General features: G+C 36.5%; 1 protein-coding gene across 1 annotated transcript in view; it reads left to right on the top strand.

The window, feature by feature from the left end:
- The first annotated feature begins 10,042 nt into the window (after nucleotides 1–10,042).
- SLCO1B1 (solute carrier organic anion transporter family, member 1B1) overlaps nucleotides 10,043–26,745 on the top strand; it is a 97,672-nt gene continuing 80,969 nt past the window's right edge. Inside the window, exon 1 of the mRNA XM_006889134.1 lies at nucleotides 10,043–10,126. Coding sequence (XP_006889196.1) covers nucleotides 10,043–10,126 — 84 coding nt within the window. The remainder of the gene's footprint in view (nucleotides 10,127–26,745) is intronic.

Genomic DNA, 26,745 nt, shown 5'->3' with positions numbered 1-26,745 from the left:
AAGCAACAGATCATAATCAAGAAAAAGGAAAAAGAAAAGCCAAAACTGATATCAAAAGAGACTGAAAATTGTCCTACAACACTGAGAATCCAAAACAAAGGGAAAATACGCCCAAGTAAAAGAGCTGAACAGAAGATTTCAAAGGGAAGCTCGAGAAGACAAAGCACAGTATTATTAAATGCATTGAATGCATTGTTGTTGTGTACTGTCTAGTTCGAACCGATCCATAGCTGACCCTCCAGTGGGTTTTCAGAGGCAGTTAATTACATGGGAGGAGATTGCCCAGAGAGCTACAATTGGAAAATAAAAAGGAAAGAACTCACTTTGCATTTCTCAAGCAGTGAGAACTGAAAAACAAATTTAAGCCTTGAGTAACAATATTGAAAGATGCTATGAACAATATGTTGAATGACTCAGGAATCATCAAAAGAAGATTAGAGAATACACTGTGTCAAAAAGAACTGACTAATACTGAAACATTTCAGGAAGCACCATAAGAACAGGAGCTAATGGTAATGAAGGAGGAAGTTGAAGCTGCATTGAAAGCATTGGCAAAAATAAGGTCCCAGGAATTGATAGGATACCAATTGACTTGTTTCAATTAAGAGGTGCAGCCTTGGAAGGACTCACTAGCCTATGCCAGAAAATTGGAGGATGGCTGTTTGCCCAGTGGATTGGAAGAGGTCCATATCTGTTCCCACTCCCAAGAAAGGTGATCTGATAGAATTTGAAAACTATCAAACAATGTAATTAATATCACATGCAAGCAAAATACTGTTGAAGATCATTAAAAAACAACTGGAACAGTAGATAGGGAACTTCCAGAAGGTTCAAGCAGGATTTAGAAGAGCTTGTGGGACTAGGGATGTGATTGCTGATGTCAGATGAATCTTGGCTGAAAGTAAAGAATACCAGAAGAATGTCTATTTGTGCTTTATTGACTAGGCAAAGGCATTTAATTGTGTGGATCACAAGAAGTTATAGTTAAAATTTAGAAGAATGGGAATCTCAGAGCACTTAATTGTGTTCATGCAAAACCTATCCCTATACCAACAACAGGCTGTTTGTTGTGTGAACAGAGCAAAGAAATATTACATAGTTTAAAATTAAGAAAGGAATGTTTCAGAGTTGTATCTTCTTTCGGTACCTGTACACTGAGCAAATTCTTCAAGAAGCTATAATCAATGAAAAAGAATGTGGCATCAAGATTGGAGAAAGACTCATCAATAACTTGTGTTATGCAGATGACACAAATTTGTTTGTTGAAAGTGAAGAGGACTTGAAGCACTTGTTGCAAAGGATCAAAGAATACAGTTTTCAATATGGATTGCATCTCAACGTCAAGAAAATAAAAAATTCTTACCACTGGGCTGATAGACAACTTAATGATAGATGAAGAAAAATGGAAACTGTCAACAACTTCATCTTACTTGGATCCACAACCAATATCCTTGATAACAGCAGTCAGAAAATTGGGAGACTGATTGCACTGAGAAAATCTGTAGTCAGGGACTTTTTCAAATTATTGAGGAGTAATGATATCTGTTTGAGGACTAAGGTGCCTGTAATTCAGGATATCACGGTCTTTTCTGTCACTTGCTTTACATCTGAGAGCTGGACAATTAATAATGATGGCAGAGGAAGAATTGAGGTCTTTGAGCTGTGGTGTTGGAGAAGAAACATCCCATGGACTGCCAAAAGAACAAACAAATAAGTCTTGGAGACAGTACAGCCAGAGTGCTCCTTGGACACAAAACAATAAAGCTTCTTTTCACATACCTCAGACACATTGCTGGAAAAAGGCTATTCTTTAGAGAGCGACATGATATTTGGAAAGGCAAATAAAGGTGTATTGACACAGTGGCTACTTCTATGGGCTACAGTGTGTTGGGAATTGAGGATGGCACATGTTAGGGCAGGATCAGATCTGTTTTTCTCAGGGTCAGTCTGGGTTGTACTCAACTTGACAATACCTAAGAAAAACAATAAATATGTCTGATCCGGGCTACGTCTTTGCAATTACGTGCTATGCATCTGAGAGTTGGACAGTGACTAGGGATGATAGAAAGAGAATTGATGCCTTTGAGCTGTGGTGCTGGAGAAGAGTGCTGAATATACCATGGACTGCTAGGAGAAAAAAGAGGTTTGTCCTGGAGAGGGGGAAGCCTAAATTCTCCTTGGAGTCAAGGATTCTGAAGCTCCATCTGTCATACTTTGAGCATGTTGCAAAGAGTGACTGGTCCTTGGACAGGGACATCATGTTTGGGAGAGTGAAGGATGGCACAGGAGAGGAATACCCTTGATGAGATTGATAAATTCTGTGATTGGGGTGGTGGGAATGAATGAGTCAGAGACGGTGAGGTTGGCACAGGATAGAACAACGTTTAGGGCTCTTGTACATAGGGTTGCTATGAGTCATAAGCGACTCAACGGCACATAACAACAAACATTACTAATAATAATCAATGAATAAATTCTAATTGAATAAATAAAATATAAATACAACATATTAAACAGATTGCATAATTTGTGTTTAATTAATATTAATTTATCTGTGATTAGTTGTCTATGTTTTTAAATAATTGGACTTATAAACATGTTATTTATGATACATATTTAACATAATCCTTTTTGTGTACTAAAAAAAAAATATTTTCTCAGTCAGTGAAAAATCTCAGTTTTCTATTTGAAGGACTGAAACTAATTAATAAATTGAATCACTTTACTTGAAAGTAATTCAATAATAAAGACTAGGCCAGATACTGATTGTGGAACAGACCATCAGATACTCATATGTAAGTTCAAACTGAAACTAAAGAAAAAGAAACCCACAATAACCAAAATTTGACCTTGAATCTATTCCACCTGAATTTAAAAAACCATCTCAGGAAGATGTTTGAGGCCTTGAACACTAATAAAAGAAGACCAGATGAGCTGTGGATATCAAGATTATCATCAATGAAGAATGCAAGAGTCCTCTGGAGCCAAAGCAAAGGGAAGAAATCAGAAACTTTAGGAGCAGAACAGAAGATTTCAAAAGGCAGCTGAGGAAGACAAAGCAAATTATTATAATGAAATGTGCAAAAAGCTGGAGTTAGAAAATCAAAGGGCCTGAACTTCACATTTCTTAAGCTGAATGAACTGAAAAACAAACTCAAGACTCAAGTTTCAATACTTAGGATGCTATGGGCAACATATTGAATAATTCAGGAAGCATAAGAAGAAGATGAAATGGGTACACAGAGCCACTGTACCAAATTAAATGGCTAACACAGAAGAATTTAAAGAAACAATGTATGACCAAAAGGCCATTGAGATAAAGGATAAAGTTCAAGCTGCACTGAAGGAATTGGCGAAAAACAAAACCCCAGGAATTGATGGTAAACCAAGTCACATATTTCAGCGAACAGGCGCAGCCCTGAATGTGCTCACAAAGTTGTCCTCACAAGAAACCTGGAGGAAAACTACCTGGTCAACTGACTAGAAATGCTCTATATTTCTTCCTATTCCAAAAAGAGGTGATCTGACAGAGCGTAGAAATTATCAAACAATATCAGTGTCACACACAGACAAAATCTTCCTGAAGATTATCCAAAAATAACTACCAGGAATGCAAGCTGGGTTTAGAAGAGGCTGTGGCACTAGGGACATTATTGCCATGTCAGATGTATCTTGGCATAAAACATTGACTACTAGAGGAATATATATCTGTATTTCTTCAAATATGCAAAGGTATTTGACTGTGTGGATCACAACAAAGTGGGCAAATATTGAGAAGAATGATAATCCCAGAACAATTGATTGTGCTTATGTGAAACCTATTGTTAAATCAGGAAGCAGGCTTCAGAACAGAGCAAAGAAGCACCGCATGATTCAAAATTAGAAAAGGAGTGCATCAGGAATGCATCCTATCTCCATACATTTTAAATCTCTATGCAGAACAGATGATTTGAGAGGCTAGACTTTAAGAGGAGGAATGTTGCACCAAGATTGGAGGAAGAGTCATTAATGACCAGTTGATGTCATGCAGATGGCAGAACCATGGTTGCCAAAACTGAGGAGGACCTTAAGTGTTTGCTGCAGAATGCCAAGCACTGCAGTCTTCAATATGTATTGAAACTCAACATCAAGAAAATTAAAACTCTTACCACCAGCACAATTGGCAATACCATGATGCATAGAGATGAGATTGAGATTGTTCATAATTTTAGCTTGCTTCGTTTCACAATCAACACTCTTGGCACCAGCAGTCAAGAAATCAACAGACAAATTGCACTTGGAAAATTTGCTGTCAGGGATTTCACCAGAGTACAAAAAATCAATGATGTCAATCTAGAGACTAAGCTGTGCTCAATCCAAGCCATGGCCCTTGTACTTGCTTGCTATGCATCATAGAGCTGGACAATAAATTAGGATGATAGAAGAAGAATGGATGCTTTTGAGTCGTGGTGCTGTATGGGAGTATTGAACATACCATTAAACTGCCATCGAAACAAACAGGTCTATCTCAGAAAGGGTGAATCCAAGTTGCTCCTTGGAGGCAAGGATTGTTAAGCTCTGTCTCATACACTTTGGACATATGTCCAGGAGGTACCCAGTCTTTGGAGAAAGATATAAGGCTTGAAAGGATGCAGGGACAGCACAGGAGAGGAAGACCTTGGATGAGATGTTGGATTGACATAGGACCTGGGGTAATGGGGATAAGTGTGTTGGAAACAATGAGTCTTGCTCGAGATAGGGCAGGGTTCAAAGCACATGGAGTTATGATAAGTCACAAGTGATTCCACTGCATATAATAACAACAGAGTCTTTAAAGTAGGAGCTAAATAACTGAAAATTACAATTCCACTTAGAGTTTGACCCCTCCTTTTCTAGTCATATATCTTAAAAAAAATGCTAGCAAGCAAGTAAAATGAAATGTAGCGTAGTAAGAACTTTTTCTAACATAAATTATTTGTTGTCTTTAGATGCTGTTGTCAAGTTGGAACTAACTCAAAGCTGACTCTTTGGTGAGTTTTCAGACGCTGTAAAATACTGAAGAGGGAATTGCATATCTTTCTCACATCAAGCGGGTGTTAGATTTGAACCGTTTGATTTGGTTTGGTGACACAACTCCTTACCACTATGCCATAAGATCTCCCAATATAAAACAATCAATAGTATAAAGTCTAAATATTTACTAACATGAAAACTGATCTGTTATGCCCAATGAATCAAGAGACATACACCGCAGGATTACAGGTGAGGTCCTTTTATTAGCTGCGCAAGGGGGATCCCAGCAACAAGGACTGTTTTAACAGTCTGCTTTTGAAACACTTCAAAAGCACAGAGATACATGGACAGCATTTTACTGTTGAAACATTTCAAGGGTACATGGAGTGCAAAACATCTATAGACAATAGTAGTTACTGTTTTGGGAAGTAGTTCAAGACAAAACCTGAAGACTTGGGGTAAAATTTTTCCACACAGGGGTTATAAAATAGTCTGTTTGGTTTTGCAGATCCACTCTGGGGGAGTAAATTCTGACTCCTAATAACCTTCCAGACTTTCCACTGGTTTTCAAGGCTGTAAATCTTTACCAGAGGAAACTTCTCACCTTCCCCTTCAGAGTGCCTCATAGATGGGAACCTTTTAACTAGGAGCCCAACATATGATGCACCACACCACTAGGGCTCCTAAAAATGTGGATAATGGAATGCTATATAACAATAAGAAAAAGCATAAAGCAATGTTTATAGTATGCTTTCATGTTTTATAAAGGAAAATATTATGTGTTTGATTAAAAATGTATATGACATTTCTAACAGCATAGAACTGGTACAATGGCAGGTGCATAGACCAATGGAACAGAATCGAGAACCCAGAAATTGCCCCAGCTATGGTCAACTTATATTTGACAAGAAAATAAAATCTATCAAATGTGGAAATGATAACTTCCTCAACAAATGGTGCTGTCAAAATTGTACTTCCACCTGCAGAAAGCTGAAACAGGATCCACATCTAACACCATGCACAAAAATCAACTCAAGGTGGATCAGAGCACACCCATGTTTATTGCAGCTTTGTTCACAATAGCAAGGAGTTGGAAACAACCTAAGTGCCCATCAACAAACAAATGGCTAGAGAAGCTGTGGTATATTCGCACAATGGAATACTATGCTGCATTAAAAAACAAGGAACTCATGCAATATTATTCAAAATGGTTGACTCTGGAGAACATTATGCTGAGTGAAATATCCCAGTCACAAAAGGACAAATATTACATGATGCCACTGTTGTAGAATGGGACTGTCCTTGGGGTTGGGGAGAGACTGAGTAAGATGGGTTCAATAATGTATACTGCACTGAAACAGAGGAGGGAGAAAACTGTTTAAAAGAGATATATAACTAGGTATTTCTGTCATCACAGGAGACTAGAGCGAGGGCTACATGGTGGAGGGGACCTGGGGGAGGGTTTGTAAAACAATGAAAGAATCTTTTCTTTTACTTTTCCATAATTTTTGGACTCATGTACTTATAACTTGTTAGTCAAATTTGTGCCTTCTAGGTTGCAACACCCCATGATACATCTTCAAGGATATGAACATGTACGGCCAAGCACAATCAATAAGAGTGCATCTAAATTCCAAAATCAATCTCCATAATAGTCTATGTGTTTCCTACTGCCAAAGGGGCCCTTTAGAGTAGTGAGAGAAGATCTTCACCCTGAAACCCACAGCGTCCCTTTTCAGCAGGAAGTAGCTAAGAGAATACGCCATCCCCTTTTCCTTATGACTCAGGGTGAAGTCTCTCTCAGGGAGGAGTGATAGGGAATGGCAAAGGACACACTGACAAAGAAGATTAATCAGAACTGGCTTTGACAAGCACTGTGGCATTTGGACAAGAACAAACTGGGAGGAGGGTAGAGAGAATAGTGCAACAATGAATGAATGGAAACCCAAAATCTCTGTAAATGTTTATGAAAATTAATAAAATATAGAAAGAAAAAAAAAAGGTGGATCAGAGACCTGGGAGTAAAGCCCAAAGCCATAATGTTCATAAAAGACAGACTGAGATTAAGCTTAGAAGCTCTAGTCCAAGGTATAAAGGGACTGCCAAATACAACCAAAATTACACAATCTAAAGAGTATAAAATTGATGCATGGGACCTTCTAAAGGTTACATCTCTGTGCACATCAAAACCTTTTTCCAACAGGATGGGGGGAAAAAAACCCAACCCTACAGACTGGGAACAAACATTTGGTAATATCATCTCAGACAAGAGTCTTATAACAAAAGTTTACAGAATACTCATGGGCCTCCACTAGAAGAAGACTGGTAACCTGGTTACAAAATGGGCAAAAGACATGGAAAGAATTTTCACAGAGGAAGATATTTGAATGGTCAACAGACACATGAAGAAATACTCCAAATCACTGTCAGTAAAAGAGATGCAAATCAAAACCACACTGAGGTACCATCTCACTCTAGTAACAGTAGTAAAGTTTAACAGGGCAGCAAGTAATAGATGTTGGAGAGTATGTGGTGAGAAAGGAACTTTTCTACATTGTTGGTGGGATTGTAAAATGCTGCAGACATTCTGGAAGGCAGTTTGGCACTTCATCAAAAAGCTGAACATAGAAACTCCATATGACTCAGTTATTCCACTACTTGGACTATATCCTGAGAATACAAGATCTGAGGCACAAACTGAGATTTGTACACCAATGTTCATAGCAGCATTATTCATCATTGCAAGAACATGGAAACTGCCCATATATCTAACCACAAATGAAAGGATTGAGAAATTATGGTACATTCACACAATGGAATACTATGTAGCTCACAGGAACAATAACTTGATAAATTATTACCTAACTTGGGAGGGACTGGAGAACATTATGCTGAGTGAACTAACTCAGTCCCACAAGGATAGATATTGTATAAGACCATTATCCAGGAGGGGTGGGAGAGGCTGGAAGCAGGGTGATGTGATGTACAGGGGGAGAAGGGGATTAATTATTGGGTTGTACAATTTGATGGGGGTGAGGGAAATTTAAATAATTTGTTAGAATTTGTATTGGAATTTTGTAAATAAAGTAGTGGGGAAAAAATTAAAGAAACCAAGAAAATAAAACCAAGAAACACAAAGTGAGTGGGGGCAAAAACAACACCAAAAAACAATAATAAAAAAATGATAAAAACCCAAGTGCACATCTGTAAAATGCAATAAAGTGGAACTATGCAGATGAAAAAAATATATATAGAATAAACGCATAAATACTTGCATATGTAAAATCTACTTCACTCATTTTTAAATGAGCTTAGCTCTATTTTAATCCAGTCAATAAATTGAATTTTCTTTAAATGATATCTAAAATCCAGTTGTATAATATTGTATTTTATCTTCTTTGATAAAATTTAAGCTGAATAGCTATTAGAATAGAACAAATTATACTATTATACTTCCTAATACTGAACAATTTGCATTTGTGAAATAGGCTACATTTATCACTCTCTGTTCTTGCTTTATAATGTATTTCTTGCTAGATTATATCTACAAATATTTTTAAACAAAATTAAGGACATTTTATTGATAAAAGCAAAAAAAATGTATATGATGTTTCTGGATAAGATTCATTGTGTGAGACTATATTATTTGATGTTCTTCTAAATTTATCTCCTTAAATATCTCTTTGCATTAATTATAATCTTTTAAAGGCTAGGATAGTTTGGAGGATTTTCTCTACTCTTTTTTTTTTTAAACTTCCCCTCCATGTTCATTTATAAAGTCATATAGGAAGACTCAGCAAAGAAGACTGAGGAGGATGGAGGAGTGGGGATTGACTTCAGGAAAATGCAAAGGACAAAGTACACTGAGTGAGAAAAAAGGGACACAAGATCAGATGTTTACATAGTTCATAAAAATTGGGGTTTTTTTTCTAAAAGCATATATTGTGATCATCTTTCTGAATACAAAACAAATACAATTTCTTTTTAGACTATTGGGAAAATAAAGAAGGCATGAAAAAAACCCACATGGAAAAATGGTGTTTAACTTTGTCAATATCTGGATAAACTACTTTCTAGTCTTATGTGATACATGAATTTTTTTTTTACCTTATGACACATACAATAGGATTTTACCATACCAGAAAAGTGAAACACGATGTATACAAATTTTGTAAGCAAACCAGCAACAACAAATTATAGTCTTACAAACCTAGTAGAAGGTAACTGTGAATGAGAATTCATCCAATGGCAGTGGGGTTTGGATTGCATCTTCCTCAAGTTCTATCTCTATCAATGTTTGCATCTCCTCTATGGTTTCAGCTCCTACAGGACAGATGTAACATGGTTTCAGAAATATTCAGGCTCTGGGTTCTGTCTAATTTCTTCCCTTCATCCTTTAGCTGTTAACTCACTCATTTATTATGGTGGAGTCAGACCTGCCAGCATTTTTCTGAGGCTGTAAATAGCATGGGAGGACACTACCCATCTCCTTTTCATGACACTGCTAGTGGATTTGACTCACCAGAGTGGCATAGCATTTGGATTTGTAGTCCCTGCAGACTACACCATGAACGCCCTATTTTCAGGAAGAAATGTTTACACTGCAGATCAGGTAAAATATGAGAATAAACATTTCCTAATTCTTTTATGGGAGTTCTGATGGCCTAGTGACACCACAATCCTGAAGGCAAAGGATTCAAGGCCATCAGCTTCTCCATGCCACCAGGTGCTCCACAGAAGGATGGGCAATCTCCTCCTGGGTGATTAACTGCCTCTGAAAATCCACTAGAGGGTCAGCTATGATTTGGTTCAGACTTCACGGTATACAACAACAGTCCTTTTATTTCCAAATCTTACACAGATTAGGCCCCAAGTGACTAGTAGATGACTTATTATTTGATTTGTGTTGATCTTGTGACTTTGCTTTATTTGGAATGGCTTGTTGTTAAAGTGAAGTAAATCCTGCCTTTTCTCCCGTCAATAGGTGCTCAACTCTTTTCAAGCATTGACAATGAACAAAAATCTTTCCCATGATATCAATGGTTCAAACATGGACCAAAATCATCCTTTGAATTCAACAGCAGAGGAGCAACCATCAGTTAAAAGGAAAACCAGATGCTGCAATGGATTCAAGGTGGAATGAATTTTATGTTTGCAAACACATAAGTTAATATTTTTAAAAGGCTACAAGTTGTTAAGTTCTTTATTTCTAAAATTAGAATTATCAACTAAGAAATTAAAAATAATTTATATCTTGATTTAAATTAGTCTGAAAGATTGCAAGATGTCTATAGTGATAGTTTAGATGTTTAAACCTTTAGTAATGGTAACATTTAAAAGTATTTTGATCTTTTTTTAGTTTGATAAATTAAAAGACATTTACATATGTGAGAAAAAAAATAAAATGCTGTTAGTAGTTAATCTGAAAAAATTCCTAAAATTGATATAAATGTGCAACATTAATTGTTCTTGTGGATCACTTTGTAGTCCTGATATAGTTAAATATGTATGTTGTTTTTATGTGCCATTGAGTCATCTGTGACACAAAGCAAGTTATAAATTAAATAATATAAATTATAAAGTCTAATTTAAAAAAGCCTTAAATACCAATTAAAATACCTGAGCCAAATTCTTGATCATGACATAGGAAAGTCACTTACTTTTTCTGTATGCCTTGCTTTTGTCCTAAGTCTGTGGTACATTGAGAAATATAGACTTTTTTGGAATTTTTATAAGTTAGATCAAAGGATTCCTTAAGCACAAAATTATATGAAGATAGATAATAATTTTCTGTATCTTATAGAAAGAAATGAGTGTTGGAAAACACTATTTTTTTAGATTGAAAACTGTTGAATCCAATTAAAACATATTAATGCCCCATTAAAAGTTTCAAAGAAATAAAAAAACAACCAAGTGACCTTTTACCAGTATTTTACACTTATTTACTCACTTAGTTTTATAGTGTTGCTCACCCGAATAAAGATTACAGAGGTCAGACTCAGTTGTGATAATGTCATATAAGGTCATTTTTAACTTGGTTTCTGGGAACACAGTCTGTTTTTCTAGATTATTGGGAAAGCTGTTTTGGTGATATGTTTGTGTAATACTTAGGAAAAGTGGTAATAACTGGAAAGGTGTCTTCAGAAGTAATGTGAGTTGGATTGGTTTTGCTTTTAAATACAAATTCTTGCAGAAATTTGGTTTGCATGTGTGTAGGAAAATGACAATGAAGTGACTGAACAAAATGGTACCTTACATCACAGTTAGAGAAGAGAGTTGACTTTAACAAGATAGTATTCTGTGGAAAACACATGTACTCATAACCTACCACAACCCAATTACAACGAGAGAAATAATAATACTAATAGTAATAATAATTACAACTAATATGTCTTGTTAACAATCCCAGTCTCTTCATCGTCTATCATGATATTACTAATTGTACCAGTGGTGAGAATCTTTGTTTTCTTGATGTTGAGCTTCACTCCATATTGAAAGCTGCAGTCCTTGACCTTCTGCAGCAAGCACTTCAGGTCTTCCTCAGTTTCAGCGAGAAAGGTGTGTCATCTGCATAATTGGCTCCACACTCAACATTCTTGTCACCAGCAGCCTGGAAATTAAAAGAGTAATTGTAATGAGAAAGTCTGCTGTCAGAGACCTCTCCAAAGTACTGAAGAGCAACAATGTCATCTGGAGCCTAAGGTGTCCCTGATTCAGGTCATGGTCTTTGCAATTACTTGCTCTGCACTGGAAAGCTGGACAATGACTAGGGATGATAGGAGAATTGATGCCTTTGAGCTGTGGTGCTGGAGAAGAGTACTGAATATACCATGGACTGCTGGGAGCACAAAGAGGTTCATCCTGAAGAGGATGAAACCAGGCTACTCCTTGGAGGCAAGGATTCTGAAGCTTGTCTGACATACTTTGGAAGTGTTGCAAGGAGGGACCAGTCCTTGGAGAGGGACATTGTGCTTGGGAAGGTGGAGGGAGAGAACAAGGGAGGAAAACCCTTGATGAGATGGATTCAATCAGTGACTGGGGTAATGGAGGTAGGTGTGTTAGAGACAATAAGATTGACACAGGATAGAGTGGGGTATAGAGCTGTTATACATAAAGTCGCTTTGAGTTGCAAGTGACTTGATGGCACATAACAACAATATTTATTGTAGTTATGTTGTTGTTATTAGGTGCTGTCGAGTATGACTCATTGTGACCCTATGAAAACAGATCTGAACCCTGTCTTAGAATGTGCCATTTCTCATACTTCCCGACACATTAGAGCCCATTTTGGCTTTCACTGTGTTAATCCACTTGGTTCTTCTCCTTTGCCAACCCTCGGCCTTTTCAAGCATCACATCCCTCTCCAATATTTATTGAGCACTCACTGTATACCTATATAGTCTACAGTTAGGGGCCTCTCCAGATTACTGAGGAGCAATGATGACAATTTGAAGCTCAAGATACATCCTACTCAGGTCATAATCTTTACAGTCACTTATTATTGCTACTGAGAGCTGGCCAGTGAATAAGGATGACAGTAGAATGAAGGCCTTTGAAATGTGGTGTTGAAGACGAGCACTGAATATCTCATGGACAGCTAAAAGAATAAACAGTTAAGTTTTGGAAAAGATGCAAATAATGCACCTTGGAGACAAAGATGGTAAAAATTAGTTTCATAAATGTCAAACATGTTGTTAGGAATGACTTGTTTGGAAAGGAACATCATGCTTGGAAAAATGGAGGGTCAGCAAAAAAGAAGGTTCTTAACTATGTGAATTGACACAGTGACTGTAAGCACGTCAGAAATTGTGAGGCTGGCACAGGATAGGACAAGATTCAGATGTGCTGTTCATAGATCTGCTATGAGTTGTACTCAATTCAATGGCATCTACCACCTATATACCAGATCTGTGCTCTCGCCCTCGCGCCTCACACTCTGCTAAGCCCTAATCTACCTTCTCTGTCTCTGTGAGTTAACTTTTTTCCAGATATCCCACATAAGTGGAATCATACATTTGTCTCTTTATAACTGGCTTAATTTTATTTAGCCCATAATTTTCAAGATTTTTTGACATTGTGATATGTTCCAGAACTTCATTCCTTCTATAGTTGAATATTTCATTGTGTGTGTATATAACAGATAGTGTTGTTAAACAGACACTCAGATTCTGTTTTTTTATTGTTTAGAATAGTTATACTATGGAAATTGGTTGGCAAACATCATTTGATTAATAGTTATCAAGTCTTTTATTTGTACTTAAAAATAGGAATGAGGAGTTTAATGGTTGGTGTTTTTTTAATTTTCATTTTATTATTTGTGGGTACCATCAAATCAGATCTGACTGGTACAGGAGGAGATTGTCCCTCCTTCCCCGGCAGAGCATCTGGTGGATTCGAACTGTGAGCCTCTGGGATTGCAGTGCAGCTTCTTGCCACTAGGCCACCAGAGCTCCCCGGAATTTAATGTTTTAAAGGAAATACAAAACTGGTTTAAACAGTGATGATACCATAGTTCTGTGGGTTTTTTTGTTTTGTTTTGGTTTGGTTTTATTCCTTAAGCAATGAATGAGATTTGCAATCTCTCTACATCTCTGCCCACAATTATTTTCTTATTTTTGAATCAGCAGTCCTGTTGTTGTTATGTACTGTGGAGTTGAAACTGACTCATAAGTAACCCTCCAGCAAGGTTTTTATAGGCTATAATTTGCACCAGAAAAAGTTGTCTAAGTTTCTGCTACAGAGCAACTTGTGGATTTGATCCACCTGCCTTTGGGTTGACAGCACAATTACTTGCCCCCTACTAAGCTACCAGAGCTTCCTTCAGTCATCGTAGTGGATGTCACATACTCTCTCATCTCAGTTTTGATAAACATTTCCTCAGTTGACTAATATCCTTTCATTTATTTATAGGCCATTTGCATATATTTTTGAGAATTGTCTATTCCAATTTTCTGCCTGTTTTAATTATATGTAATTTATTTTCAATTTATTTATACTTAACATAATGATATTTAAATTAAATATAATTTTTGAAATTAAGTTGCAATATTTTTTGTTTCTAAAAATATTTTTATTATATATTGGTTTGCATACAAAATTTGTATACTTTGTGTTTCATTCATATACATTATGTTTCACACATTCCTTCATTCACTTTGAGTTTCATAAGGTCTTTCCCAGACATTGTGTGTCTTATGTCTCCACTGGATCTTCCCTAATTCTTTTACCTCCTCCCTCTGCTTACAAACTCAGCAACTCCGTGATCTCCCTCTCTTCAGTTCCCCTGTCCCTTCCCTGTCTCCCTTTAGACTTTTATCCACATTTTACTACTTATCCTTCTATTTCTACAAGGTTTGTTTGTCCTTATCAGACTGAGTTAGTGTAAACAGCATAATGCTCTCTAGTGTCTCTCATGTTATGTGTATACAGTATTTTTCTAAATTCTTTCTCCTGAGTGCTTGCATGGTATTCCATTGTGTGACTATACCAGAGCTTCCCTAGTCATTTATTTGTTGATGGGCAGTTAGGTTGTTTCCAACTCTTTGCTATTGTGAACAGAGCAGCTATAAACATGGGTATGCATATATTTGCTTGGGTGGCAGTTCTGGTTTTTTTTAGAGGATATATTCCCAGTGGAATTGCTGAGTCAAATGATATTTATATTTCCAACTTTTTGAGAAAGTACCATACTGACTTCCATAGTGGTGGCACCATTTTACTCTCCCACCAACAGTGAATAAGGGTTCCAGTTTCTCCGCATCCTCTACAGCATTTGTTGTTTGCTCTTAAATTTTACTATTATTATTGTAGAAATAGAAGGATAAGTAGTAAAATGTGGATAAAAGTCTAAAGTCTCATAATTGTTTTGATTTGCATCTCTCTTAGAGCTAGAGATTTTGAACATTTCTTCATGTACTTGTACACCATCTGAATGTTTCTTTGGTGAAGTGTCTGTTCGTATCCTGTGCCCATTTTTCAACCTTTATCTTGTTGTGGTGCTTGAGTATATTGTAAAATCAAGATGTAAGTCCCTTATCAGACATGTCATTGCCAAATATTTTTTCCCAGTCTGTGGCTTCACTTTTACCCTGTTGAAGTTTTTGGTTGCGCATAGTTTTTTGATTCTTAGAAGGTCCCATTCATCTGTTTTATTCTCTCCTGGTTGCAGGTTTTTCAGAATGCTTGGAAGACTGTTTATGTTGTGGATTAGGGTTTCTAGAGTTCTTCCAAATTTTTCTCTAATAAAGTTTATAGTCCTTGGTTTTAGTCCTGGGTCCTTGATCCACTTTGATTTTTTTTTTGTGTCTTGTGTGGGTCTTTTTTTCGTTTTCAATTTTGCCAACACCATTTGTGGAAAAGGCTGTCATTTCCCCACTAAACTGATTTCATCTTCTTGTCAAAAATCAGTTGACCACAGGCAGATGGACTGATTTCTGGGTTCTAAATTCTATTCCATTGATCTATGTGTCTATCATTGTACCAGAACCACCCTGTCTTGATCACCATGGCAGTGTAGTAGGATTTGAAATCAAGGAGGGGATACCTCCTACCTTCTTTCTCTTTTTGAGGAGTGCTTTGCTTATTTGAGGCCTCTTTCCTATCCAAATGAAACTGGAGATTGCTTTTTCCATATCGTTGAAGAATGGAATTGGTATTTGTATTGGGACTGCATTGAATAGGTAACATTGCCTTTGGTAGTATTGTCATTTTCACAATATTGTTTCTTCCTATCCAAGAGCAAGGTATATTCTTCCATTTCTCCAAGTCTTTTTTTGTTATTGTAGTAATGTTTTGTAATTTTCTTTGACTAGATCATTTGTGCTTCTGGTTAGATTTACTCCCAAGTATATTTATCTTGTGATTAACTATTGTTAAGGCTATTGTTTTTCTGAGCTCCAGTTCTGTATTCTCTCTCACTGTACAGAAATCCAATTGATTTTTGTTAATTTGTATTCTGCCACTTTGCTGAATTGGTCAACTATGTCCAGAAATTTTCTTGCTGAGTCTTTAGGATTTTCTAATATACTATCATCTCATCTACATACAGAGATAATTTTACCTCCTCTTTGCCAATTTGTATTCCTCTTATTTCCTTCTCTTGTCTTATTGCTAGCGCTAAGACTTCTAATACCATATTGAATAGAAGTGATAGTGGGCATCCTTGCCTAGTTCCTGTTCTCAAAGGGAATGCCTTTAATCTCTCTCCATTGAGAATAATGTTCGCTCTCAGGTTGGCATATATACTTTTTACTATGTTAAAGAAATTCCATTCTAATCTTCTTATTTTCTTGAGTGTTATAATTAGGAAAGATTGTTGAATTTTGTCAAAGGCCTTTTCTGTATCAATTGATAGGATCATGGATTCTTGTATTCTTGTTCTTTGCTTTGTTAATGTAGTGAATTACATTGATTGTTTTTCTTATGTTGAACCATCCTTGCATACCTGTTATGAAACCCACTTACTCATGGTGAATTATTTTTTGTTTTATGTATCATTGGATTCTATTGGCCAGTGTTTCATTCAGGATTTTTGCATCTCTCTTCATGAGAGATACTGCCCTACAGTTTTCTATTTTGGTTGTGCCTTTACCTTACCATGGTATCAAGGAATGCTTGCTTCATAGAATGAGTCTGGGAGAATTCCATCCTTTTCTATTTTCTGAAATAGTTTATGTCTAGTAGGTGACAGATCTTCTCTGAATGTTTAATAAAATTCACATGTAAAACCATCTGGTCCAGGGCTTTTTTTGGTTGGAAGTTATTTTATTACCTTTTCAATTTCTTCTTTTGTAATGGACTGTTCAGGTGTTCCATTTCAGTCTATGTCAGTTTAGGTAGGTTGTAAATTTCTAAGTATTTGTCCATTTCTTATAGGTTTTCATATTTGTTTAAGTACAGTTTTTAATAATATTTCATTGTTAGCCTTTTCATTTTAGTCACTTTTGTTGTGATGTTGTCCGTTTCACATTTTATTTGGATTTTTTTGGGTCTTTTGCTTCCTCTTCTTTGTTAGTTTTGCTAGTGGTTTGTTGATTTTATTGACCTTTTCAAAGAATCAACTCCTAGTTTTGTTGATGGTTTCTATTGTTTTTCTGTTTTATATCATTTATTTCTGCTCTAATTTTTATAATTTCAGTATTTTTAGAGGGTGTTTGGTTTTTTGGCTGTTCTTTTTAACTTTGTTGGAGATCTTGGGATAGAGAGTCAATGGTCATTTTATCCTACCTTCTGATGTGTTCACTTATTGCTATGAATTGACCTTCCCAGAGGTTTTGGTAAACAGGGTTTTCATTTTCATTTGTTTCAAGAAACTTTTTAATTTCATTTTTTATTTCTTCTAGTACCCACTCATGTTCAAGGAAGGTGTTGTTCAGCTTTTAATGTATGGGTTTTTCTCCTTTATCCTCTTGCAATTTCTAATTTTGTAGCATTGTGGTATGAGAAGATACTTTGTAATAATTCTATGCTTCTTAATTTACTGATGCTTGCCTTGTGACCTGTAATGTGATCTATCCTGGAGAATGATCTATGCACATTGGAAAAGAAGTTGTACTGTGACTTTTTGGGGTGTATTAGCTTATAAATATCTATGAGATTGAGTTTGTTTATTGTGTGGTTTAACTCTTCAACATCTTTATTGAGTTTTTTCTGGTAGTTCCACTTTTCTTGAGAGTGGTGTAGTGGAGCCTCCACATACTATAGTAGTATTGTCTATTGTCTTTTTCAGTTTTGTTAATGTTTGTTTAATATAATTTGCAGGTTTTTCATTTGATGAATATATATTTATTATTGTTTTGTCCTCTTGTTCTATTGACCATTTAAGCATTATGTAGTGACTTTTCTTGTGCTTTGTGATTTTTTTACATTGACATTTATTTTATCAGAGATTAATATCACTGCTTCTGCTATTTTCTGGTTGCCATTTGCTTGGTATATTTTTCCCCACCCTTTTATTTTTAGTCTTTCTTCATCTTCAGTTTTCAGGTATGTCTCTTGTAGGCAACATATTGATGGATTTTGTTTTTTTATCATATCTGCTACTTTTTTTCTCTTCAGTGGTGCGTTTAAACCATTCACATTCAGTGTGATTATTGAGAGGCAAGATTTTATTGCTATCATTTTGTTGAATTATTTTTGGTGTTGTTTGTAATTACTTTGGTCCATCCTGCTTTCTGTGGTACCTCTGTAGAAAGGACATCCCTCAGTGTTTCCTGCAATGCTGGTATTGTTTTTACACACTCCCTTAGGATCTGTTTCTCTGGGAATATCTTGATCTCTCCTTCATATTTGATGGACAATTTTGCTAAGTACAGTATTCTTGGTTGACACTTGTGTTCTTTGAGTGTTTGATATGTGCTATTCCACTGTCTTTTTGCTTGCACGGTTTCTGCTAAGAAATTGGCACTTAATCTTGTTTGCTCTTGCTTATAGGTTATTCTTTGTTTCTCCCTCGCTGCTTTCAGAATTCTCTTCATATCTTTCATTCTGGCAAATTTGACTATGACATGCCTTGATGTTTTTTTCTTTTAGGGTCAGTTCTTTATGGTGTTCACTCAGCCTCTTGAATATATTTTCTCTCATCCTTCATTATGTCTGGGAAGTTTTCCTCTAGTAATTCTTCCACAACTTTCTTGCTACCTTTACTTGCTTCTTACTGTTCTGTGATTCTGATCATGCACATATTATTTCTCTTGATGGTGTCCCACATTATTCTTATGCTTTCTTCTTTTTCCTTCCTTTTTGATTCTGCTTTTTACTCTATCACATCAGTGGTGACAATTATATCTTCTGTTTCACTGGTTCCATGTTCTATCTCTTCAATTCTGTTCATATGCCCCTCCATCATGTTGAGAGCATCTGAAACATTTTACCTCACATTTTCAATTGTGGTTTCTTGTTTTTCCAGAGCCTCTAATGCCTCATTTGTTTCATCTGCATTGTTTTGTATTATTTAAACTCCTCCTGGTTTTTGCTTGTAATGTCCTATAATTCTTCAAGTTAGTCTTTCACAATTGAAAATATTCAATCAGTGTTCTTTTAAATTCTGTATTAGAAAGTTCCATCAGACTTTCTGGCTTCAGGAAATCCATTGACACTGTGTCACTTTTTGGGGATGACATCTTGTTTGGGCTGGTGTAGGATGTAAGGTAGCCTGCTTCTTTTATGACTTTGTTGTGGTGGAGTTTTTCATGCCTGAGTTAATAGCCAGTTCTTGATCTGAAATCAGTGCTTCTGAAAATGGTTGGGCAGGCACACACAGATACACATAGGGTGGATACATGGGCAGACTCACGTTGCAGCATGGGCAGGTGAGCACATGTAAACACACTCTGAGAAGGGGTGGGGAGGGAGAACCTGAATGGAAAGCCAGAAATCCTTAGTTTTCCCCTTGAAAAATGGGTCTGCCACCCCAGTCAAGCTCCAGTTGTCCCATTCCCTCCTGCATAAGGGGAAGGGGTACCACGTGGTACTGCAATCAGCAGTGATTCACCCCTAAATACCTCATTCAAATTTCCTCTGTCCTGCTTGTTCTTGGCAAGTGGGCTTTACCTTGGCTCACTACTCTCTGCCAGCTCGCAGCCAAGGCCACTCCTAAACAAATTGTTTCGATAACAGTTCTCGCTCAAATCCCACTTGTCCTGCTTACTCTCTGTGTGAGCGCTGCTCTGTGTGCCTTTATTTTGTTTCTAAAACATAGGTCTATATGCCTTTTCTCATTCTAATACTAAACAGTTGTGACTGTTGTTGTTATGTGCCGTCGAGTCGTTTGCGACTCATAGCGACCCTATGTACAAGAGCCCTAAACGCCGTTCTATCCTGTGCCAACCTCACTGTCTCAAACACATTCATTTCCACCACTCCACTCACAGACTGAATCCACCTCATCGAGGATCTTTCTCTCCTGTGATGTCCCTCCACTCTCCCAAACATGATGTCGCTCTCCAAGGACTTGTCCCTCATTGCAAGAATCCTTGATTCCAGGGAACATTCTGGCTTCACCCTCTCCAGGACAAATCTGTTTGTTCTCTTAGCAGTCCATGGTATAATCAACACTCTTCTCCAGCACCACAATTCAAAGGCATCAATTTTCTTCCTATCATCCCTATTCACTGTCCAACTCTCCGATGCATAGCACGTAATTGCAAAGACTATAGCCTGGATCAGGCGCACCTTAGTTCCAGCCTGACGTCGTTGCACTTCAGTGCTCTTGAGAGGTCCCTCACAGCTGAATTTCACCAATGCAATTCATCTTCTGATTTCCTGGCTACTGTTACCAAGAGTGTTGACTGTGGAGCCAAGCAAACTAAAACTGTTAACTAATCTCAATCTCTTCATCATCCATACTGATGCTGCCAATTGGCGCAGTGGTGAGAATCTTTGTTCTCTTGATATTGAGCTTCAATCCATATTGAAGACTGCAGTTCTTGACCTTCTGTAGCAAGCGCTTCAGGTCCTCCTCAGTTTCAGTGAGCAGGGTTGTGTTGTCTGCATAACGCAGGTTGTTGATGATTATTCCACCAATCCTGATGCCACTTTCCTCCTCGTACAGCCCAGCGTCTCAGATGATCTGTTCTGCATACAGATTGATGAGGTGTGGAGACAAAATACATCCCTGATGGAACCCTTTCTTGATTTTGAACCATCCTGCTCTGCTCTGTTCTGAAGACTGCCTCTTGGTCCAAGTATAGGTTTGACATTAGCACAATCAAATGTTCTGGGATTCCCATTCTTTTCAGAGTCACCCACAGCTTGCTGTGATCCACACAGTCAATAGCCTCTGCATAGTCAATGAAGCACAGATAGACATTCTTCTGGTATTCCTTGCTTTCTGCCAAGATCCATCTTACATTAGCTGTAATATCCCTAGTACCACGACCTCTTCTAAACCCAGCTTGCACATTGGGCAGTTCTCTGTTGACATATTGTTCCAAACGTTTTTAGATAATTTTCAGCAGAATCTTGCTTGCTTGTGATATCAATGATATTGTTCGATAATTTCCACACTCTGTTGGGTAGCCTTTCTTTGCAAAGGGAACAAATATTGATCTCTTCCAGTCAGTTGGCCAGCTGGCTGTCCTCCAGATTTCCTGGCACAACTTAGTGAGTATATCCAGGGCAGCATCTGTTTGTTGAAATAAATCAATTGGTATGCTGTCAACTCCTGGAGTCTTCTTCATTTGCCAATTCCTTCCTAGCAACTTGAACTTCCTCCTTCATCACCATAGGTTCTTGCTCATATGTTATTTCATGAAATTCCTCTGTGTCAGCCAATTCCTTCTGATACAGTGACTCTGTGTACTCCTTCCATCTTCGTTTGATACTTCCTGGATCATTCAACATTCTACCCATACTATCTTTAAGTATTGCCACCCGTGGCTTGAATTTGTTTTTCAATTCCTTCAGCTTAAGAAACGCTAAGCGAGTCTGGCCCTTTTGATTTTCTGACTCCAGCTCGCTGCATATTTCATTATATCTTGTTTTGTCGTCCCGAGCTGCCTTTTGAAATTTTCTGTTCAGCTCTTTGATTTCTTGATTTCTTCCTTTAACTTTGGTTTCTCGGCACTCTAATGCAATACTCAGAGTCTCATCTGACATCCATTTTGGTCTTTTCTTCTTCTTTAGCCTTTGTAAGGATCATTCACATTCTTCATGGACAATTTTCTTGATATCCTCCCAGAGCTCATTTGGTCTATGCTCATTGGTGCTCAAGGCCTCAAACCTGTTCCTAAGATGGTTTTGAAATTCGAGTGGGACAGACTTAAAGTCAAATCTTGGTTCCTGTGGACTTGACTTAATTTCCCTCAACTTCAACTTGAATTTGCATATGAGTAGTTGGTGGTCTGTCCTACAATCAGCACCTGGTCTGGTTTTCACTTACTATCGCTTTGAATTAAGGTTTTGCTGTTAAAAACTCCTTTCATAGGAACTTGAAGATTTCTTTATCCTTTCTGGCAAAATAAGATCATAGACTCTTATAGAGATTGTTAGCATCTATAGATTTCTGTGAGCAATACTGACATCTTTATAATATTAAGGGTTTTTTGTGTTTTTTTTTTTAATCTGGTTTACTTACAAGGTTAGTATACATTGATTTTTTTACACTGGATCTTTCCTCTTTCCTTTCCCCACCCCTTTCTCCATCCATCAAATTGTGAGATCCTATGATTAAGCAACCTACCCCACTGCCACCCATCCTCACCACCTACTGCCTTCTCCCCACCTTGGGTGCTCATACCCATTATACAATAATGGTTTTATACAATATTTGTTTTATGAGACTTATTTTTTTGACGTGAATATATTTCCACTTTTTACATCTCCTTTAAATGTTTAAAAATATTTTATAGTTCTTAGTACATAGACTTTAATTTCCCTGGATGAATTCATTCCCAGAAAAGACTACTAGAAATTATACAATAAATTTGATAGTTCTCATTCTTTTCCTATTATCTAGAAGAAATAATATATATTTAATTGATATTTTCATTGAAAATTTGCCATTGTTTTCCTGACCTCTGATATTTTTTTAAAGGAGAAATTATCTGTTTTTATTGTTGTTGGTTTAAAATGTAAAAAGAAAACTACTACTTCAGTATTTTTAGTAGTGTGTAACTATTCAAACATTAATTTCTTATGTAGTCAGTTTTGAAGTACTTTTTCTCAGATAATTACTATGTTTAACTTTTCTATTTGTTGGTAGATTTTTTTTCCTTTGACTCTATGAACTTTGATAAACATTATATAAAAAGACTTCAGACTTTTTGTTCATAGGGTGGCTATAGGTTGTGCTCGACTTCAAGGCAATCAACACCACAACAACAACAACATTATCAGTTTAGTTTTACATTTTAATTTATTCATCATTGTGAAAGTTATTTTAAACTGTGTTTTTGTTCTTCAAATACACAACAATTTCCTTTATAGAGGTTGTTGTATGTTTGTTTATTTTTAACATGGCACAGTCATGACAGGATTCAAATTGGCTGTTCTTAGGTTCACTGTGAGTTGTACTTGACTCAACAGCAGATAACCACAACAAGGTGACTGTATTGTGATCACATAGTGTCTTTATGATGCTGCTTCTTGAAATTTATTGAGGCTTTATGTCTTTACATGTCATGAAAATGCTGTTTTGTAAATGTTCCTATGCATTTGGAAAAATCTTAGAATTGTTAAGAAGTAACATCTGATTGAGAGGTTCAAGCTGCATTGAAGCCATTGGCAAAAAATAAAACTCCAAGAATTAATGGAATAACAACACAGCAACAACATATGATCAAGAACCAGTAATTTTCAAGAGAAGTTCAAGCTAAACTGAAGCCACTGATAAAAAGTAAAGCTGCAAGAATTAATGGAATAACAATTGACATATTTCATTAAACAGTTGAAGTCTTCAACATTCTCATTAGCTCGAAAAATTTGGGAGAGATCCTTGTTTGTTTCTGTTCAAAAAGGATGACCCAACAGAATGTGGAAATTATCTAACAATGTCATTACAATTACATGCAAGTAAGATAATGCTGAAGGCTATTAAAAGTTGAGTAGAATCTATATAGATATGAAACGACAGAAATTCAAGCTGAATTCAGAAGAGACTGTGGAATGAAGGATATCATCACTGATATCAAATAGATCTTGAATAAAAGCACAGAGTAACAAAAAGATTTTTACATGTGTTTTATTGACTGTGTAAAGGCATTTGACTTTGGGGGTCATAATGAATTATGCTTATTATTGAGCAGGATGAAAATTCTAGAACACTTGATTGTGCCCATATGAAACCTGTACATAGACCAAGAATTTTGTCCAAAAAGGACAAAGGAATACTGCATGGCTTAAAATCATGAAAGATTTGTATCAGGGTGTATCTTTTTTTTTCAGTTTTATTATTTGTGTGTGTGTGTACCATCAGATTGGATCTGACTGGTACTGGAGGAGATTGTCCCTCTTTCTCCAGCAAAGGATCTGGTGAATTCAACCCGCACACCTCTGGGATTGCAGTGCAGCTTCTTGCCACTAGGCCACCAGAGCTCTCTAGGATTGTATCTTTTCTATACACCTATTCAATCTGTATTCTGAGGAAATAATTTGAAAAGCTAGACTATTTAAAGAAGAATGTGGTATCAAGATTGGAAGGAAAACTCATCAACAACCTGTGTTATGCAAATGATACAACCTTGTCTACAAAAAGTGAAGAGGATTTGCTGTCCCTACCCCAGAAGATCAAAGACTATGGGTTATATCTCAACCTCAGGAAAAGAAAAATCTTCACCACTGGAGTAATAGGCAACATGACGAGAGATAGAGAAAAAATTGAAGTTACCAATTATTTCATTTTGAATCCACAGTCAACACCCATGGTAGCAGCAATCAACAAATTGAAAGACATTTTGCTTTGGGAAAATCTGCTGCCAAGGACCTTTCTAAAGTGCTAAAGAGTAATGATTCAATAAATGTCTTTTTCATTGCTTTCTATGCATCTTATAGTTGAATAATAAATAACAATAAATAAGGGTGGCAGAAAATGAATTGATGCTTTTGAACTGTCTTGTTGTTGAATAATACTGAATATCCTGCGGACTGTAGAAAGAACAAACATGTCTGTCTTGGAAGAAGTGCATCCAGTTCATTTCTTATATGCAAGGATAGTGAAACTTAGTCTCACATATTTTGTATATGTTGTCAAGAAGAGCTGCTAGTCCCTAGAAAAGGCATCTTGCTAATAAAAGTAGAGGATCAGTTAAACAAAAGAAATCCCTCAGTGAAATAAGTTGACACATGACTGTAACAATAGGGTGAGCATATCAGAGATGATGAGGATGACACAGGACAGGGCAAAATTCAGATCTGTTGTTCATAGGATTATTATGAGTCATAGTCTTTGTGAAGGCACCCGCTAACAACAATAACACTGAAGACAGCTCAAGCTAACTTAAGAGTTATAATCAGTGAGGAAAAGTGCTGAAGAAGGAAGCCAAGATCAGTATAAGAGATATTAGAATCAACGGACAAAGATAAGATTGACTATAGGACAGAGACCTCTGCATGTTTTTAAGGACAGTGATAGTCTGTCAACATTTTGTGTACCATTGACAGTATGGGTCCCAGCCCTAGCTGACACTCCAGCAAGTTTCCAGACGCATTTAGTCACGTGGGAGAAGATGACCCATTTTTCTCCCATGGAGCAGCTGGAGGGTTATAATAACCTACTTTTGGGTTTGCAGTGCAAATCTTTAACACATTTAAAAATACTAAGGAAACAATTTTTGACAGAAGACCTTTTATGTGAAACACATCAAATGTTTAAGAAACTTCAAGTAATTATATATAGGTAATTACCAGAATATCACAAAAACACTGATGATTTGACGTTAAACACATAAAATGTGGCTCATGTGTCAAGTAAGAAAGAACAAATACACAAAGCAGAAACCACTGCCTGTAAGAAATGCAAAAGTTATGTATCTGACCTAAATAACTGCTTCTAAATAACTTCCTTTATTTAGTCAATTTGACAACGTGTCCGTTTATGATACTATTATACTATATTGGCTTAAATAGTGTTTTAATACTAGAAATGATGTCACCAAATTTTAAAATATTAGCAGGGTCTCTCATGTTTGATGGATTTCACAGAGATTCCACAATAAGACAGACTAAAAAGAAAGACTCACTTGTCTACTTCTGAAAACTACTCAGTGAAAACTCAGTGGATCACAACAGACTTGTCTTCAATACAGTGTTTGAAGACAGGCCATCTAGATTGAAAAGCACTCAAAACACATGGAGACCACAATAATAAAGCAACTGTGAAGAGGATGCAAAACCTAAAAATGCTTTATTTTGTTGAATGTATGCTGGACATGAGTCAGAGCTAACTCAAAGTCAACTAACAATTAGTAAATAGTATGGGGGGAAAGAGTATTTTTAAACGTGTCTTTCTCAATGTATTAAAACAATTATGGAGAAAGAGGAAATAAAAGAAACGAAGGTTTTAAAACAAGGAACACTTTTTAATGCTTAAAGTTTGTACAAATACAGACTAAATCATACGGCTAGTACACTTCACCCAATTTATGCATCTCTATCAGCCAAGCAAGTGTTTTTTTCAATTTTTTCTTTTTGTTCTATAACATGTGCATTCCTAAATGAGCTGTAACCTATCATACAGATTGGTGGTGATGGGGGATGCTTTTTAGCATTCAAAACTGTTTCTGGTTATTCTTATACTTCAATAGCAGCTGTTAAAAACTGCAAGTGTAAAGAGAAAAGTATTTCCAAAACAAATTTAATACTAATCTAAAGACAAAAAAATTATGACTCAATTTGATCATTGCAAAGACAGAAGAGGAAGAAAAGACCAAAATGGATGTCAGAAGATACTCTGAAAATTGTACTGGAGTGCAGAGAAGCCAAAGCAGAGGGAAGAATTCAAGATACTAAAGAGTTGAATAGAAGATTTCAAAAGGCAGCATGGGGTGACAAAACAAAATATTACAATGAAATGTGCAAGGAGTTGGAGTCAGAAAATCAAAAGGGCCGAACTCGCTCAGCATATCTTAAGCTCAAGGAACTGAAGAACAAATTCAACCTTTGAGTTGCTATAATCAAGGATGCTTTCGGCAGAATGTTAAATGATCCAAGAAGTATTAAAAGAAAATGGAAGGAATATACTGAGTCACTGTATCGAAAGGAATTGGAAGACACAGAAGAATTTCATGAAACAACATATGAGCAAGAGCCTATGGTGAT

Source organism: Elephantulus edwardii, unplaced genomic scaffold, assembly GCF_000299155.1.
Source record: "Elephantulus edwardii isolate Elephantulus edwardi_28Jun2011 unplaced genomic scaffold, EleEdw1.0 scaffold00075, whole genome shotgun sequence".
Lineage (NCBI taxonomy): Eukaryota > Metazoa > Chordata > Mammalia > Macroscelidea > Macroscelididae > Elephantulus > Elephantulus edwardii.
The sequence above is the reverse complement of the archived record's forward strand: the minus strand, read 5'-3'. Positions and strand labels throughout refer to the sequence as shown.